General features: G+C 40.1%; 1 protein-coding gene across 5 annotated transcripts in view; it reads right to left on the reverse strand.

Annotated features, from left to right (window-relative positions):
* Lin54 (lin-54 DREAM MuvB core complex component) overlaps positions 1-20,496 on the reverse strand; it is a 66,635-nt gene that overhangs the window by 19,784 nt on the left and 26,355 nt on the right. For all 5 annotated transcript variants that reach the window (XM_021646118.2, XM_060381022.1, XM_021646116.2 and 2 more), the window contains exons 4-5: positions 14,854-14,996; positions 452-668 (exon numbers count right to left, since the gene is read on the reverse strand). In XM_021646118.2, coding sequence (XP_021501793.1) covers positions 452-668; positions 14,854-14,996 — 360 coding nt within the window. The remainder of the gene's footprint in view (positions 1-451; positions 669-14,853; positions 14,997-20,496) is intronic.

Below are 20,496 nucleotides of genomic sequence, written 5' to 3' on the forward strand. Positions count from 1 at the left end.
TGTGCACGCAGGGCAAGCACTCTGCCAACTGAGTAGCCTTACCAATTGCAATTTTATATTAAGTACTATTCTAAGAAGATTAAACTAATTGTTACATTCTTCTTTATACACTGACCGCTTGTCATTTCAGCTGACCCAAACCTTAGCAAAAAGCTGTATAGTTCAGAAATTAAGTAAAGCATGAGGTTCCAACTAAATCTACCCAACTGATATAAAGAGTGGGGGTGTAAGCAGTAAAACAGCTACCCAGTTAACCAATACTTATGATTATCTGGTGTTATAGCAACTAACCTCTCACAGAATAACGGTGCTTACAGACCACTCTGTTCTTACTTCAGTAACTACTGCTCATTCATGCTGTCAAAGGAAATGGCAATTTTTTTCTTCAAGCAGTGCTCTTTAACAATGTTAAAAAGCATTTGTTACTGGTAAAAGAAAAACGGTCACAAACCTTGCTGAAGAGGCTGAGTGTTTACACTGGGAGTCTGACTGACTGGCTGGGCTGAGCTACTGGCCGTTGTGGCAGTAACAAGTCGGACATAATGAAACTTGCTTCCGGGCACTTGAATCTGCTGGACATTGGGAGCAGTTGCCAGAGGAATAATGGCCTTAAACTGTGATGTGCTCATTCCTCCAACATTGATGGTCTGCACAGCTGATTTCACTGTCTGTCAAACAACACAAAACAACATGCCTACCATTAATCTGTTAACTCAGGACAGCCATTCAGAAGAGAACGTGCTCATCAACAGCCTGCCTGGAAATAAATGAACAAGGATTCAGTTGGAGCTGGAGAGACGACTACTCAGCGGGTGTGCTCTCTCCCAGAGAACCAGAGCTTGGTTCCCAGCATCCGTGTGAGGCTGCTCACAACCACCTGAAACCAGTTTCAGCTGCATCCCTGTAGCCTCCATAGGCCCACGCACACAGTGACACACACGCACATTCTCTCTCTCCCAAAAATAAAAAATCTTTTCAAAATAGCCTTAAATATGAAAGAAAATTTGAAGGAGAGCAGGGAAGGTAATATGGGAAGGCTGGGAGAGAGGAAAAGGAAGGGAGAAATATTGTTAATTATTAACTCAAAAAATATAAACTAAAAGTAATATGTAAAAATACATACAATTTTGTTGTTATTAGGTAAAATTTATGAGAAATTTATTAATTTTTTACTTAAAAATAGAATATAGATTTTTTTTATCAAATAAAGTATACCAGTTTTTATTGAACATATTGTAAAGAAAAAGCCCATTGTGTTCCCTTGTCAAATCTAGACCATTTGAAAGGCTGCAACACCCACTACCTGCTACATAAGCCCATGGACACGTACAGTTCAAAAGTATCCCAATGTTGATTGTCTAGAAAAACTAACCAATTCTGGGTGTAACAAATCTGAGTCAAATTTCAGTAATCACTTCAATAATTTTCTTAACCAGATAGTGAGCTGAGATGTTCCAGGAAGATGTTTCCAGTGTGAAACATCAGGAGCAGATCAGAAGCAACTAGTCTCATGAGATGGCCCTAATCGATGCCACCCTGTCACCAGTAAAGGTAAACGGGGTGTGGATGGTGGTGCTTGGCAATCTCAGCACTGATGGTGAGTTCAAGGCTGCTGTGGGCGACACAGTGAAAGCCCGTTTAAAACAGTAAGTAAAATAAAGGAAAAGTAGTTTAACCTCTTGTAAAATATGATTTCACAGAAGATTACACACACCCCTACTTACTGTACTGCAAGCCCTCACACACCCCTGCCACAGGGCTAAGGATCTAGATTCACTTATTCACACATTTTTTTCCTATGTCACAGGGACTTGGGATAGAGCTCAGTATTAAAGTGCTTATTCAGCATTTAAGAGGCCCCAGGCTTGATTCCCAGCACTGCAAAACAAAACAATTTTTTTTTAATGGGGATGGTGAGAACGAGAGACAGCTTAGTAGTTAGAAGCACTTGCCATTTTTGCGCAGCCTTCCTGTATGACTCCAGTCCCAGGGGATTGGAGGCTCTCTTCTGGCCTCTGTGGGTACCAGGTATGTACATGATACAAGGCAAAACTCTCATACATATAAAATGAAACTCTTGCCAGGTGGTGGTGGTGCACACCTTTAATCCCCATACTCTGGAAGCAGAGGCAGGTGGATCTCTGAGTTCGCTGCCAGCCTGGTCTGCAAAGTGAGTTCCAGGACATGCAGGGCTACACAGAGGAACCCTGCCTTAGAACCAATCAATCAATCAAACAAACAAATAAATAGAAAAAAAAAATTTAAAACAAAACTCAGACCTTTTAAATCTAATGTTTAACTTTTCTCTATCTTAAAGCTACCATTTTTACAAGCTAAGCATAACTTGTTTTTAAAGAAAATGTCAGCTCTGACTACATTTTTAATCAGTGTACAGGCTGTTTATATTTTCTAAGATACATGTCTATTGTTATATGTGAGCAAGGTATGATGTGTATGCCTGAGTGCGGACACATGTGTGCCAATGAAGAGATGTGGAAGTCTGAGGGTAACTTCCAAGAGTCAGCTCTCTGCCCGGTCATCAACTCCTTTTTCGCCTCTTTGGGACTGAATATTTTAAGAGCTTTGGAAAAAATTTCAGTGGTAGAGTCTTGCCTAGAATGCACAACACCTAGGCTTGATCCTGACAATGTGCACACATATAAACATTTTAAGATATTAATTTTGCTACATCTACAAACTTACTTTTACTGTCCTATTTTCTCCATGTATCTTTCTTTACCTTTTGCCTCAAGAATGTATTGTGAGATTTTCTTATATGTGGGTCTAGTGACAGGAAGACAGACAGAGAGAGAAAGGGAGGGAGGGAGGAGAGAAGAGAGAGGAGAGAGAGGGAGGGAGGAAGAAAGAGAGAGAGAGAAGGAGAGAGAGGGAAGGAGGGAGAGAGAGAGAGAAGAGAGAGAAGAGTCCTTGTTCTTAATCTACATCTAAACTGCTGAGTTCTTAATTTCAGTTTTAAATGTTTTGTTTGAAAATCTTCATATCAAGTCTAGGGATATAGTTCAATGGTCAAAGGCTTGCTGAACATGTGAGGTTCCCAGCAAGCTGTCCTCTGACTTCCATGCATGCTTCAACACAAACATTAGTGTTGTAAATGTTATTTTTTGTACGGAGGGATTCCAATATGTTGTGAAAGGGATTTGAGACTGTAGTGGGCATCTCTGCCCCAGCTAGTTATTAAATAATTGAGACAGAGGCCTTTTGGTTTTATAAAAAAAAAAATTAAGGCATCATAACTGGGCAGGTATCAACCTTCTAAACTATTTTGCTATTTTCCAGCTACACACCTCAAGTTAGCTGCCACAACTGTTCCTGCTTCTGCTTCTGACTGCTTCTGTTCTATCGGGTTATGTGCTCATGGTCTACGCTACTCCATGGCAACTTCCCTCTTGAAGGCTTCCTCTCCTCCTGCTACCTCTTCTGCTTCCTCTTCCTCCTTGCCCTCTCTTACCCCAAGCCCAGGAACCTAAGCTCCGCCTACTTCTCTTCAAACCAGTTACAGGCTTCTAACTAATTTATTAACCAACTAACTTTAAATTAGGTAGAGCAAAGTTCGCACAACAAAGACTGGTAATTAGCATTAGAATACATAGCACCAGACCAACCCCCAGCACATAAGTACACACACTACATTGTAATAAAAATTAAAAAGCCAACAAAAAAAAACAAAATACAAATCCAGACAACAGACTAAGCAGAACCCACAGCTCCAGTCAGCTCTCACTGGTCTGATCCCAGCCCATGAGGAAAATGACATCCTTTCCCTCCCATCACACTGTCACTATCATGCATGAATGCTTCATAACATAAGCAACCAATTTTAGGGCCACTTCTTAAGATCCGTGTTAACTTTCAGCTTTGCTCTCTGCCACTGCTCGGATCACTTCCTTCCAGATGTTTGTAAAACAGTCACAGCTGGTTTTATGAGCCATTAGTTGCCTGTGAGTTGCCTGTTAGAATCAGCTTCATGAGTCTAGTATGCCAGTCAGATACTGCATAGCTATTCATACTCTGCCCTTATTTATTTCTTCTCCATTCCTTCTAAGCTATTATTACTCGAGTCATGGTGGTTGTGCATGTACATCATGTCCATTCCAAAGCACATCTATACGGACACTTCAGGCCCACCTTCTCCAGTGTTCACAACTAGGGCTGATGTGCGACTGGAGCTAGTGTTCTTGCTCCACTATGCAGGGCCCCAGGAATCAAACTTAGGTCCTCAGATTTGCCAGCAAGTACCTTTACCCGCTGAACAATCTCACCACCCCTTGTATCTTTTCCTGATTTTGTAATTTTATGTTCATATAAAAATAATGTTTTCCCTACCTTACATTGAACTTTAGGTTCCATATATCCATATTTCCTCCAGAAGAACAGTGCCTCAACATATAACAGGTATTCAATACATATTTCTAAATGGTGAATAAAGAAATATTAGGACCTACCTATCTTTCTCTCTCTTTTTTTTTATTTTTCACATCTTTCCTTTTATTGGAAAATTATTTGTGGGTGCTAGAATCTTAGCTCAGTGACTAAGAGCACTGTCCATTCTTGAGGAAAACCTGGGTTCATTTCCTGAATTCACAGCAGCTCCCCATCATCCATAAATCTAATCCCAGGGAACCCGTCGTAGGGTTCCATTCCCACTGCTATGATAAAACACTATAACTAAAAGCAACTTGGAGAAGAAAGGTTTATTTCATCTTATGCTTCCATGTCACAGTCCACCAACAAAGGAAGTAATGGCAGGAACTCCAGCCAAAAACCTGGAGGCAGGACCTGAAGCAGAGGCCATGCAGGAACCCTGCTTGCTGACTTGCTCCCTCATGGTGGCATTTGCTGGCATTACAGGCATATGCCATCGCACATGGCTTCTTTTTTAAATTGTTTTTCCTTTTATTGAAAATAGATTTTTTTTTCTCACATAATAGATCCTGATTACAGTTTCCCCTGCCTCCCTCCCTCTACTCATTCATTCTCATAGCCAGGATTACACAGGGACACCCTGTCTCACAGGGTGGGGAATCACTAAACTGGAAGCCGTGATATACACGAAGAGGACCCGGTACAGACCTGTGTGGGCCCTGGGTATGTTGCCTCAGACTCTGTGAGCTCTTATCAGCTTTGATCATGTGGATTTAGGAACCCTGTTTTCTTGGTATCCTCCATCACCTCTTGCTCTTACACTCTTGACTCTTAGAATCTTTCCACCTCCACTTTTGTAAGGTTCCCTGCGTCCTGAGGGGAGGGATTTGATGAAGACATCCTATTTAGGGTTGAATGTTCCAAACTCACTCACTCTGTGCATAATATCTGAATGCTCCAAACTCACTCTCTGTGTACATACTATCAATCTGTATTTAATACCATCTGCTGCAAGAGGAAACTTCTCTGATGATGTCACCCTGCTTTCTTAAACCCTCCAGGAGTGGCATGCCCTACCCAGAACGCTAGGTCCTCCCATGTCAATCATTAATGAAGAAAATGCCTTATAACCAGGTGTGGTGGCCACAGGTTGATTCCCGATGGCCTGGTCTGCAGAGTGAGTTCCACAACAGCTGGAGACACACACACACACACACACACACACACCCTATCTCAAAAAAAGAAAAAAGAAAATGCCTACACGACAATCTTAGGGAAGCATTTTCAGTTACAATTCCCTCTTCCCAGATCAACTAGGTTTGTGTCAAGTGACAAAACCCAACCAGCACAGAATCCAACACCCACTGCTAACCACTGAGAACACCAGGAATGCATTTACATAAATGCCGACAAAGCATCATAAACAGAAAATAAAATAAATGAATCTAAAAGAAAATAAATTCAAAAATAATATTTCTCATTTAGAAAATGTCATTTTGGTGCATAAACAAGTCAACTGCAATATACTAGTCACAAACAATGCACACTAAGAATTTTACTTGCTTCTTTAGTTAGGTGTCTCTTCCTCTTTCCACTGTACCTTTGCACCATTTGCTCTACACAACAGCTTAAATACTTTCATTACTCACTGTTTTACTTTCATTCAATTTTGTCAACTACCTACTGCAAGCTCTTCAGCAGTTCCCATAGTATCAGTAAGGGGCACACATAGAACAACAGACTTGACAGCCCCTGGCAACGACAGCATATTCCTTACAATAGGCAGCCCTCATCACAGTTTAACTTCCCAGCCTCTGCTAACTAATGACAATTACCGATGTGAATACAGCCCTTTAGTGTAAAAAATCAAATAAATATATTAAAGACCACTTTGCTTACCGAAAATCTGTGTTTTCTTCTGCTTCCTAAGTATAAAGTCAGATATATCTTCATTTCTCTTGGGGCAAAATAAAGTCAAGCAACTGAATTTTACCTAGAATAGAGACTGGATGCAAAACACTCTATAAAAGCTTTTTTCACATGCCTTTACTGTGTCTTTTTCTCTTTCAGCCTAGTGGAAGACTGAAAGCTTTACTCATCCAATTATAAATTTTAGCCTAATGTCATTTTCTAGTCTACTGCATAGCAGCATTAAAAAAAAAATGACTACATTGTTTTTAAAAATGCATTCAAATGAAACAGAGAGCCATCCTCTTCCCTCCCTTCTCTGACAAAGGTCTCTTTAGTAGTCCAGACTGGCCCTGAAGGCATGCTCCTCCTGCCTCAATCTTCCAGGAGCATCAGGATAACTGAAATGGTATTGTGAGGTAATGCTGATAATTAACTATCGACTATATTCTCTGAAACTCAAACTATGTATAGCAGTGAAAACTCTGCATTTCATCCTTCCTCTATAATTGTATTGAATTCTATAGCCTCTAAAAATGTTTATTGTACCTTCAAACTTAATCCCAGCACTCAGGAGGCAAAAAGAAGGGATCTCTATTAGTTCAGGGCCAGCCTGGTCTATATAGCTAGTTCCAGGACAGCCATACAAGTGAGACTGTCTCAAGTGTATACACACATACACACACACACACACATGTACACACATATGTACACAGAGACACAGACAGACAGAAAGGGAAATGTAACATTCTATTTCTACCCTGAAGTTTTTCTATAATACTTCCATATCTTTTTTGACCAGTTTTAAGGATGTCTTACACTGTAGCCCTCATTAACCTAGTATTAATTTTGTGGCTCCTCCTGCCTCAGCCGCCAGGTACTAGGATGCAAGTTTGGTTGTTTTAGTTTTTACGTTTAGGTACTTATTTGTGTGATGTACACATATGTGTAGATTCCATACGTGAGTACAGAGGGCAGAGAACAACCTGCAGAATTCAGTTCTCTCTGTCTTACCTGTGGGTCCTGAGGATCAAACTCAGGTTGTCAGGTTTGGCAGCAAAGATTTTCAAAACTGCTAGACCATGGCCCTGGCCCCAGGAGGAGAGATTAAATGTGAAATTCTCCTATTAAAATGACTAACTGGATGAAAAAACAAGGCCCAACTACATTTGCTTGTAAGAAACTAACCTCACTTCTAACACTGAAGAACACAAAGGGACAAAATATGATAGTAAAAACAAACAATCCAAAAGAAACAAGAGTAGCCATATTTATATTAAGTAAAATCGATTTCAATTCAAAACCAGGAAAGAGCAATAAGATCACTGTCTAAAGACCATCGGGTCAAAGGGTAAGGTGGTAATTCAGCAAAAAGGAAACAATTGTAAATCTCTATGAATACAGTGTCAGAGCAGGAAGACAGGCTCCAGCGGCTGTGACACCCATTGCCAGCAATGCACAGGTCATCCAGACAGAAAACCAAGAGAAGCATCAGTCAAGCTGCACTAGGCCAAATGGGCCTAACAGACACCAACGGACCACTACCCCCAGACTTGTAAACTGCATTGTTCTCATCACCATTTGGGACATTTTCCAAGTGTAATCATGAAAACATAGCTCAACAAAATATGAAGCTTGAAGTCACACCTACAGCCTTCCCAACCTCCATGCAACAAAACTAAACATCAGGAACATAACAAAAATTTGGAAACATACAAATACATGAAAAACTTAAAACTTATTCTTTCTTTTCTTAGCCCAGGCTGGCCATGAACTCTCGCTCCTCCTGCTTCAGGCTGTAGAGATTACAGGTGTGTACTACCATACCAGCCTAGTTGTTCTGAAATAACCAACAGAGAAGAGAAACCAAGAGGAAATACTTTAAATTCCTTGAAAAAAAAAATAAAAACAACACATGAAAATAAATACAACACATGAAAAACCTAAAAAGATCTCAGACACACAACTTATGTTACATTTTAAGGAACTAGAAAAACAGAACAAACTAAATCCTAAATTAGGAGAAAGAAATAACAAAGATCCCAGCAAAAATAAATGGAAGAGAGACTAAAAGTTACAAAAGTCAACCCAAAAACAACAAGAGCTGGTTCTGCTAAAAAATACATTTGATAAATGCTTAGCTAGAGTAAGAAAAAAAAAAATGAAACTATCATAAGTTGGAGGCTAATCCAAGCTATCCAGAAAATGCCAAGACAGCCTGGACTGCAGAAAGAGCAACACATACAAATCAATAAATGTACTGTACCCAGCCATGTGACCATCTCAACAGACACAGAAAAGAGTTTTATGAAACTTAGTAACTCTCTGTGGTAAAGCTCTCAAGAAATTACATACAGAAGTAACATAGGTAATCATTTAAGGCCATATCCAAAAGTCCAACAGCTAGTATTCTATTCATGAGGAAGAACTGAGAACTATCTCTCTAAAAATCTCAAGGAAAAAAAAATGCTCACTTTCACTCAATAAAGTGCTAGAAGTCCTATACAGAGCAATCAGGGAAGAGAGAGACAGACTATTTACACTGGAAAAGAGGAAGTCAAACAGTTACTATCACTAGAGGACAGCTCTTACACAGAAAACCTAATACTAAGTAACAATTCAAGTGTCAGGACACACTGCCCCCAGTCAAAACTGCTATCAGGAAAGTGATCACATTTACATAGTCACCAACACAAACATAGAGGAGCCAAGCCCCACAATACTGATGCATATACTTAACTGGAAAAGCGAAAGAGCTCTACAATAAAACTTGTAAAACACTAATTACTGAGAAGCTGAGGATACAGCTCGGTGATAATACACAGGTTCAGCATATGTGATACCTTTGGTCTAATTCCTAGCACCAAAATAATTTTAAAAAAAGATTAAAAACTCTGTGTGTGCAAGAGCAGGAAATGATAGTGGCAGACAGACACATACATATGTTTTCTGGCTTTGTTTTTGTTTTTAATACATGAATCCCAAGTTGGTGTCTGAGACTTGGGTTTGCCCTTGAACTTCTGGACCACCAGCCTCCACTCCCCAAGTGCTGAGGTTAGACCGGTACACAACCATGCCCACTTTGATGCACGGCTGGAGACAGAATCCAAGGGCTTCACGTAACTGAGGCAAGTAGTGCATCAATGGAGCTACACCTCCGTCCCAAAGCAAACAGCGCACACCAGCCTTATGTCCAGGAATCTTGTTAAACTTAAACCTTAAACTTAACTTGCCATTGTGGTTTCTGTATTTATGTGCACATACTAACTGAGTAAACTGTGATGTTTTCTTCTTAATCCCTTACTTCTTTCGCTTGCTGGGTATTAACTCACATCTGCAGAATTGAACAAGTATCAGAAGTAGGTATTATTCAACACCGTGCTAGTACATGGAATCTTTTCTTTAGTAAATATTTTATTTTAATTTATTTTGTAAATATATTTCCATAAATTTCTTTTGTTGGGCTGTAGAGTTGGCTCAGAGGTTAAAAACACTGGCTGTTCTTCCAAAGGTCCTAAGTTCAATTCCCAGAAACCATATGGTGGCTCACAACCCTCTACAGTGAGATCTGGTACCCTCTTCTGGTGCTCATGTGTACAGGCAGGCAGAATACTGTATAAATAATAAACATGGACATCTAACACTCACAATTTTAAAATTTTTCTTTTGTCGGGGAAAGTTATTTTAATCTTATTTTATGTATGTCTGTGTGAGGGTGCCAGATCCTCTGGAACTTCAGTTATAGACAGCTGTGAGCTGCCATGTGGGTGCTAGGTATTGAAGCCAGGATCTATAGAAGAGCAGCCAGTGCTCTTAATCACTGAATCATCTCTCCAGCCCAGGCTAGTATCTAGAATCTTAAGTCTTTTTCTTCCTTTTTAATTTACAAGCATTCTGTTTTTGCAGTTTCAAATTTCTGTTTACCAAAGTATAAGTTGAATGTAAATTAGTCTTTGCTTCTTCTATTAATTAGTTTTGCATGTTAAAACACTATAGTTAAGAAACTGAAATATACCAAAACAAACAATTCTAAAAAGAATGATTTCAGAACAAAAGATGCACTGAAAGACAGAAAACAGAGAATAAAATTAGTAAAACTTAAAGCTAGGAGAAATAGAACATTTTATTAATTCAATGTCTGTTTGTATGTCTAATAAAGACCTATGAAATTTTATGATTAGAAAATACAATAGGAAAAAAAAAAAAAAACCTGTCCAGCAGTAAGAGATAGCTGCACTTTCAGCTGAGAAAGCACTGGCATCTTGATGTTCTACAATGAAAGTCGTAATGTTACACTCAACGACCAGGAAGAATGGAACTGTCTGAAATTTTAGCAAAACAAGGCTGTGTCACCTATCTCAGACTTGGTGACAGAAGGGCTGATGGAGAGAAGAGCCATCACGCAAATGTCTTCAGGGGTAGACATATCCTCTCGGAACAACAGGTATCCATTTGAGCAAGAAGACTCAGAAAGTATCCAGTTAAAAGGTTGAGATTTTAGGGGACTACTTCTGGAGGGGACACAGTGGGAGAATTTCAAGAGAGAAGTGGATGGGAAGAGGACAAACAAAACAAAACTGTGAGCTCTTGGGAGAATTAGACGTGAGGAGGTGACCTAGAAGGCTAAGCTTTGGTGGAGCCCGATATAAATGCAGATAAATAAGAAGAGAAGCCGCAGTAGAGTCGGCAGATAATGGTGCTCAGACTGTGGTGTGGCTGGGAAGAGCAATACAAACCTAGTTTCCTCCCGGCCCTATCAGGGAACTGTGGAATAAAGAGAAAATTCTTACTCTTTGGTTGGTTTTGGAAATCAGTGTGTAAAATAGGATGGCCTTGAACTTGGGTTACTCTAGCTGCCTCTGACTTCTGGGTATATATCTGTAGCCATGTGTGCTACCATGCCCAGCTAAAACCTTTAGTTTTTCTTAATTGATTCTCTCATGATCTGTGGCCTAGGATTATTCCTGAAATATCATTCCAGCTACATTCTAGTTTTTGCTGCTGACTCTTGCTCACTGTCTTCCACTGAGTCTTATTCTTCTAACAGTACACTTGGATCAGTTCTGCCTTTCATTCTATATAACCTAAAGTTCCTTGGCAGAGTTTTATACCTTTAATGCCTCTGTTAAGCTTTCCAAATGACATCAGCCTCTAGGTAATTAGTAAGGGTATCAACAACAAACATAACCAAGAACCAAATACCTTTTTGCCCAAATATTTCTTCTACAGTTTCTCTTTAATACAAGAGAGGTATATGGAATGTTTTCTATCAGCTCAACATACTGCTTTAGTCACATGCCCAAGTTAAGGGCTACATGTGATCAACTCCCCACAGTCTAAAAAGGACGTGACATCCACAGAATTTCTACAAGACAGCACCCTACCAATTACCTCTTGCTACTTAAAAAGAGGGGTGGGAGTGGGGAGGAATCAGGAGAGATGGTTCATCTGCTCAGAACACAGAATACTCTTCCAAGAAACCTAGATTTGTTTCCTAGCATCCACATGGCAGCTCACTGTTCCAGGGAAACCAACACCCTATTCTGGCTTCTGCGGGTGCTAGGCACACCCATGATGCACATATACACATGCAGGCAAAATGCCACCTAAACACAGAAAAAGTATATAATAATAAATTAAAAGCCAATGAGCTGCGCATTGTGGAACATAATTATAGTCCAAACACTTGGGAGGCTGAGGCAGTGGGATCTTGGCTATGTGGTAAGAACCTGTCTTAAAAAAAAAAAAAAAAAAAAAAAAAAAAAAAAAAAAAGAAAGAAAGAAAAAAACAAGGAAGAAAAGAGAAGAAACAAATAAAAAAGAAAATAATAAAAGGGCCCACGACCCATCTCATTCTGACAAGCATTATTGCTCTGAGCTGGCAGCAGCAGATATGAATTATTCTGTTGGAAGGCAGTTAGCTACTTATCATAATCCAACTTAGAGATTCTCTATTCTTACCCACAATTGGTAATGAAAATATTAAACCTAATACTTAACCTAGCCTAGTGATTCTGACTTAAACAAGGTATGGCAGGAAGCCAGCCATTAGTGGTTTTTTGGTTTGTTTGTTTGTTTGTTTGTTTTGGTTTTGAAGAGGGCCCCAGATGTTTCTCAAGTGTAGCCAAATCTCACTCTGACTGATGTCTCTCAACTGTGTTGTACAAGACAGGAGGTCTTCTTTATAAATATACAAACCTCTTACTATTCAGAGTTGCGGCTCTCAGTCTAAGTATCCATCTGAACCACTAAGAGACAGTTTCAAAATCTTTACAGCAAACTCCAGACATTGAATGAGAAACTCTGGGATGAGAATGGGGCATTGGTAATTAAAGTTCCCAAGTGATTCTAATGTGCAGACAAGTCTGAGAACCACTGATGTACACACACTGCCAACAACAGAAGTCACTGAAGATAATAATTCCATGTAACCATAATCTGTTGTGGATATAAACCTGTTTTTGTTTGGTCCCAGGTGTGGATGTGGGACTGATTCAGATGGTCCACAGCAGCAGACTATTTGCCTCAGGCAGGCTCTGAGAGGAGCTCTTTGCCAGCTGTAGACAGTTTAAATCTGAGGACTCTGGAGAGAGGATAAATGCCAGAGCCCAGAGAGTGTGGAGCTCCAAGAAAGAACAAGGCTGCTCCTGCCTCCCCCTGAGGCTCCTGGTTGCTGTTGTGAGACAAGAAGTTGGAGATCTCCTGAAATGAGGACTGGATTGGCTCCAGGGAACCCGACGACCCAGACCAGCAGGAAGCGGCCCCTCTCCCACTAACCGTCTCTCTCTCCTACCTGGTGCTGGGGTATTGGAAGAGACTGGGGTAGAGTAGGGAGAAAAAAGATATAAGAAATGTAAATAAAAGAGTTTTAAAAAACTATCACCAACAATAGTATCTCAGTATCTTACACCACCAAAACAATGTAGCTCCCAAAATGTGCCACACATCTACAAACTCAGAAAAGCTTCTCATCACAGCTCAGTCCCACTTACCTTTCAGTTTAAGGATCTCCAAGAATCTGGAGAGATGGTTCAGTGGTTAAGAGCACTGTCTGCTCTTCCAGAGGACCTGAGTTCAATTCCCAGCAACCACATGGTGGCTCAGAACCATCTATAATGAAATCTGGTGCCCTCTTCTGGTGTACAGATGTACATGCAGATAGAGCACTCATATGCATAAAGTAAATATAATAAATATAAATGTAATATTTAAAAAAAAAAGAATCCCCAAAAATAATCTTCAAAACCAGGTGTGGTGCAAATGCATGTACACCTAGCACTCAGAAGGCGAGGGCAGAATGATTGCCTTGAGTTCGAGGCCAGCCTAAGGTATATAGAAAGACTCTGAAGACAGAACAAAATAGAACAAATATGTATATATATAGCCTTCTCTGTATAAATTTTAGTAATGAACACATACCACATACACACATATCAGTCTACCTGTAATAATTAAAATTCGGTAGAGAACTTTTAATGTTTCCATCTAATGTTCTTATTGAGCTTCTTGAAATGAAAACTTTTATTTTAGTCCAGGTGCTTAAATGCATGAAGCAATAAGCTGAGTCCATTCTATTACAGAAAACTTTGTCTATATTGTATAATATTAATTAGCATGTAGGTGTTTACTTTGATAAATTGTATGAGATATTTTATTTATATATTATATAGAGCAAACATTTAATGTTGTTTTATTTATGAATTGCTACAAATCAAGAAAGAATCCAGAATCATAGAATAACATCTAAAATAATGATGTTTTCCACCAAAGTGATTTTTAAAATATGCCTGGTTTGTATGTTTTTCTACATTGGTATAATGACGTCTGTGTCTCTTAGGGAAGTTAGTACTTGCCACCTTAGAACGAGAACAAATCATGAAAAACCTCCAAATATTTTGAATAATATGTAGGTAAGCTGCGAATACACCGCCAGCATGCTTAGCACACCTAGTCCTCCTAGTCCTCCGTGTCACCCTGCCAGAGCTCACATCCCATAATAGTTACATTAGCATTTGATAACTGTAAACTCGCTGCATGTTGTCTATTATTACCCAAAGAATAAATTTGCTAAATACTGGCTGAAGAGCAACTAACCACATCGCATACTTCATTCAACACTTGTATCTCTATCCATAAGGCCATCAAAGTCACCAGTGATTACTCTACTGCCAAGTATTTAAAGTAAAATCTTTACTAGCAAAAAAGTCCTTGCTTGTGGTTGAGAGCGTATAGCTCAGTGGTACAGCACTTGTCAAAATCCCCAGGATCAAACAAACTAATAAAATGGCGGTGGAAAAGCATGCTTGACGCATCCATAAACACACCTGAAGCATAAGTAGGGGATTTTAGGTCCAGAGCTACAGAGTAGACTTAGTCTTAAACAAACACAACAAGCAAAAAGAGAAAGAGAACAATTTGATTACTGAATTACTCCTATATTTTCAGTGAGTGCCCATTATCTGCTTAGAAATAGATGAAAACTAAAGTATCTGAAGTTTCTTGTAAGACAGTAAAAGTATCAACCCACAATATTTGGCATTTGGGGCTGACTTTCTTTTTTACCTTATTTGGCGACTTCAAAGGTGAGATGGCTATCTTATTTGGTGTCTGTGTTGTAGAATTTAAAGATGATCCAATAACACCACTTTCTGATATTGTTATAGTCTTTGATGGAGTTCCAGGAGTAGACTGTGAAAGAACCCTACCTGCAAATGAGAGGCAGCACATCAGTTGATGGTTTTAAGTAATGGTTTAAAAAAAAAATTAAGTGGTGACGGCCTCTATATACAAGGACTTTAGTTTCACATATACCGATACATGACTTTAGAGACATCAGTGAGACCCTATAAAAATAATGAACTTAGGTAAAAACAAACTAAAACTCGATAATATGTAAGATCAGCTTACCCAAGAGTACCCCTGGAACGCAGTTAGGCTACATACATCAGAGTAAGCTTGGGGCAACTCAGGGCTCACGTCCAAAGTCGTCTTCAGTCTCTACCTGTACAACAGCTGTCTTCCTATCTGAACCTAAATCATGCAGGGCAAATAAAATGCCACAGTTCTGCTGCAAAAGCAGCCTGTTGGGAGAGTGCTTGACTGGCATAGCTCTACCCTAGAATCTTATAAACCAGGCAAGATGGGACACCATTGTGGAGGCAGAGACATGAGGAGCCCAAGGTCATTCTCAGCAACACAGTAATAGGCCAGCCAGGGACACATAAGACTTGGACTCAAAACCAAAAACCATACAGACACTTATAAAACAGCTACTGGAGGCCAGAAAGATGGCTTAGTGGTTAAGAACACTTGCTATTCTTCCAGAAAACCAGAGTCAGATCCCAATTTCCACACCAGGTGGCTCACAGTTCCTTGTGACTTCAGCTCTAGGGGATCTGGTACACTCTTCTGGCCTCTGAACACGCCCAAACAAATGGCAACACAAAACACACACACAAAAAAAAAAATTTTTATTAAAAAATAAAAAATTTAATTGAATGAACAAACCTGAACATAGATTTTAGAGTACCAAAAGGAAAAGAAAACTTTCGCCCAGGTGCCCTGGCCAGATTCCACATGGTACTGTTTTGGACAACAGCTCCTCTGAAACAACCCTGGGAGATTCACGGTGTCTGGATGATGTGCATAGTTATTTATTTATTTGGTTAATTAGTTTTGTGCTTTTTAAAACAGAGTTTCTCTATATAGCAGCCCTGGCTTCTTGAAACTTGATCTGTAGACCAGGCTGGAGTTGAATTTGAAGATCCACCTGCCTCTGCCTCCTGAGTGCTGGAATTAAAGGCATATTTAATAGGCCAGAAGCCATATTTGAATAGGTGAACTATCAGGAAGTTTTATCTTGGGCAAGAAAAGAATACAAAGACATGCTAGCCCTGTAAATGTCAAAGGTCTAACCCTCCTTCCTTCACCTACCTTCACCTACGTTCAGCCCCAGCCTAGATCTCTAAAGTCTTGAAGGATTATATAAAACAGCTGTTATTGCTGTTCCCCAAGTATTCTGATTCTCCTCCATTTCGGGCACATGGTAGCAACCGTACTTGCGCTTTTGACCTTATGCCCTGTGAAGTCTTGAGGTTAAATCTAGAGGGTTATGTGACTACTACTGCAAGTGAGTTATGAATAAACTCAGAATGTCATTTCTGGATCAGAACAGCCCGATATAGCCCTTCTGAAGCCCTTTCCTCCACTATGTGTAAGGTAGTAGCTCCTTTGTCTCTTGCATCTCTAAGTGACCACTGGAACTATCTTCTAAACTGCAAATGGACATTCAGGTAATTTTGAAGTATGAATAATAAACAATTTCTTGTGAAACAATTTGGAGATTATTTTGGCAGGAAAACCAGTAATATCCTGACTGACCCAGGCTGTCAGTTTTAAGAATCAAAAGCAACTGGACACATCAAATATATAGAAATAGGAGGGAAAAAACAAAACAAAACAAAACATTCAACTCCACATTATCAAAAAACTTCTGACAAAAAAAAAAAACCTGTTAAGAGCACTATTCCAACATGAATGAGCCTCTAGTCACTGAGGGTGGAATGATCAAATTCACTCACCAAAGAGGAAAGGGGTAAGTACCCAGGAAGTAGTAGAGGTTGTAATGAAGTTACTGCTAGAATCCCTCTAACCCAGTTGCTTTAACCCAGGTTAAGCCTCAGCTACAAAGTGCACTGTGAGGTGGCTCAGGAAAAAGATCTGGTTTGACCCTAGGGATTCTCGTGGGAAGAGAACCAAGGCCCACAAACTGTCCTCTGACTTCTACACACCCACCCCATCAATCAATAAACAAATGTAATTTTAAACACTTAAAAACCATTTTAAAGTAATTTGTGAATGTTTCCTTAACATACCATATGTGTGCTTTACAAAGCACATGCCTAAACAAGCCTAACACTCCAGAAACAATAATGAAGAGCTTCATAAAAATTCTCATTGTTTTAGTTATTAAAATAATTTCCTATTAAATGGGTATTATCTTCTAGGAAACATTCTTCTTTTAAAAAGATTTTATTTGTATTATTTTTTAACAATTGTATGCATTTGTGTGATTTTTCATTTAACTTGTAACCAAAGACTTAAAGATGAGTACAGAAGTAAAGCCTCCTTTGTAATATGAGACTCACTGTTCAGCAGGAGTTTTGATAAGGAATGTGGTGGGGAAAAAAACTTTAAAAGTATTAGCATTAAGGTGACTTAGTTAAATTGGAATGTGACAGTGGTATTTTATATTTAGAAACTACAATTAAGGTCACTGGTTATTGTGGTTATGGCTGTTTTTAATAAATATATTTATTTATGTTACAGATTAAGGCTGAAATATTTACAAGTAAGAATTTAATATCTGAAATTGCTTTAAGACAATACATATAGATGGAAGGGATGGAGGGTTTATGAAATAAGATTGGTCAAGACCTAATGATTGCTTAAACGGATTAAAGAGTATGATAAAATTTCATTAAGTTATTTTCTCTAGAAAAATAAAAACCATACGCACATGAGTGTGTGTAGGCAGGGTTGCTGCCACTGGGCCACATCTCCAGCCTTGTGTGTCTAAGTATGTGTTTGTCAAGTGAGTGCAATGCCCCTGGAGGCCAGAAGAGCTGGAGTCACAGCTCACTGTGGGACGCCATATATGGGTATTAGGGACCAAACTGAAATGGTATGCACTCACAAACTGAGCCATCTCTCCAAACTCCTAAAAATCACACTTTAGACAATCTCAATTCTTGAAGGTAATTTATACTGGGGAGAGGTGAATCATTTACAGTGAACTCACTTAAAACAGGGAAAATACTATGCTGGCAAGATGGCTCAGTGGGTAAAGGTGCCGCCCACACAAACCTGATGACCTGAGAAAGGAAGAACTAAAACCCAAATCCTGAAAATTGTCTTTGTTCTCCACATATCAACATAATAATAATTTAAATTTCATAGCAAACTGTGAATAAGAAAGAGAACTAAAGGCAAAAGTTTACTTTCATTCTGAGTTTTATCTTAGAAGTCCTGCGGTCCACTGTGCCATTCCCAGATCCCTGGCCCTTACAACTGCAAGTCGTGTGCTGCTGGGCCCACTAGGAGCTGGGGTTCCCCTAAGAAATCAGTCTGTTGAGGGTGCCTCAGGCCTTTTTAGACCAACTGAAGGTCACCCCCTTGCACTCAGGGCCAGTGACTAAAATAACAGAGCAGGAAGTGAGAGCTGGCGCCCTATCAACTGCCCAGCAGCCCAGCACGGGCAGGTGGGCCAGCTGAGGTGCTGAGGCACCCTGAACTCAGGAAGTGGGCAAGATGGGCCACACTGTCAGGCTGTGCCCAGGGCAGGAATTAAGAATTGGTGGCCACTCGATGTTCCCGTTTGCAGATTTCACCCTTTTGGGGTGACTGTAGAGTAAACCTGGGGTTTAACATAAGGCAAGTGCTCTATCACCAAGTTATGGCCCAGCCTATAAACCCTATACTAAGCACTAATATTTGCAATATTTAACATAAGCTCAGAGTGTGATGGTCTCACGTGCTTGAGGCAGGGTTGAATAGCCTTCTGCCTCAGTGTAAAGTGATTCCATTTTGTAAATAGGTCCCCTGGGTCTCGCCTTGGGTTTTGGATACCCCAACTAGGCTCCCATCTATATTTCCTTTCCTTTTTATCCCCCCAGGTTTATTAAGCCTGGAGAGAAGGTCTGGCAGGTAAAGGTGTTGCCTGCCACTGAGCCTCAGGGGACAGACCCAGGGAAGGCACCCAAGCCCAACATGGCAGGAGAGAAGGGGATGCCTAAACTGTCCTGTGACCTCCACACATACTCTAAGGTACAGAGGCGTTAGTGTTGTTGAAATATGTGTGTGTGTGCGTGTATGTTTGTGTTGCAGTCTCTCAACCTAGCTGGTTGAGCACCCAAATACTTGAGACTGGACTATTATATTTGTTTAATAAGCTTTATGGCACAAGAACTGAACAGTATTGATCTATTTTTAACCCTCTAAGCGAATCTGACTTCCTGCCAGCATCAATCCCTGAGATACTTGCACTTTATGGCTTTCTCTGCTCCAGAAGCTCTCCCCTCTTGTCTTCTGGACCTCTGCCTGACTTCCCTACTTCCTCTCTCTCTTCTCCTCCCCTGGCTGGCAGGAGGTCCAGTCCTATTCTCTCCCATGCTCAGCAATAGACTGTTAAGCCGTTTTAATGACGTATTAAGAACAATTGGGGAAGCAGTGTTTACACAACATTGAGACAGGAGATTCTCAGAACCAGATATGGGAGTCACAGAACTCATCATTTGAATCTTTACACAGCACACAATCCTACACACAAGGGCTTGCACTCAGCTTGCATGCAGGTGCACACACACACAAGTGAATAATTTTGTTATTAAAGTAAGACTGATTATTGAATATGTACACATGCTACATTAGTGGGGATCTATATTCTCCTGCCTCTCTGAGGGGCAGGGAGGCAGACTTCCCGCAAGCCTGCTAGTTTGGTCTCACGGACAGGTGTTACAGTGCAGGTTCTGCTGTCTACTGCCTTCCCTCTGTGGGGTAGGCTCGGGCAGGGGGAATCCTATCCTTCCTACTCCTAAATGGACATTAAATAAGGAATAACCCAGGCAAGAACAAGATACAAAGGAAATTTTGGGTTTGAGTTTGAGACAGGTTCTTCGGTAGCCCAGGCAGACCTAGAATTTAACACAGTATAACCAAAAATGGTCTTGAAACCCTCATCCTTCTCCACCAGGTACAGAAATGCAGATTTGCTTAGATATCCCCCAAGTGCCAGTGCCAGCTCCCAAGAACTGTGGACATCAAACTTATACCCACGAATGAATCTGGTTCTTAAGTCTCTAGCAGCGATCACAGGCTGTTTAAGTCCTAGTACCCAGCTGGCAGTTTGGGGTTGCCACATTAATGCTATAAACAATCAATACAGCCTTGATGTTCTCTTGAGGAAAGCCCCAACCCTGTAAGGATGAACAAAGAGCTACAGATGCTGTGGTTGGCAAGAGGTCCCTTCTGAAAACATGTATGATAATCAATGTGGGTCCTGACCCCTTTGGGGTCAAATGACCCTGTCACAGGGGTCATCTAAGACTATCATACAAATCAGATATTTACATTACAATTCATAACTGTCGCCAAATTACTGTTATGAAGTAACAACAAAAATAATTTTATAGTTGGGGTGACCACAGC

Source organism: Meriones unguiculatus, chromosome 3 (genome assembly GCF_030254825.1).
Source record: "Meriones unguiculatus strain TT.TT164.6M chromosome 3, Bangor_MerUng_6.1, whole genome shotgun sequence".
Lineage (NCBI taxonomy): Eukaryota > Metazoa > Chordata > Mammalia > Rodentia > Muridae > Meriones > Meriones unguiculatus.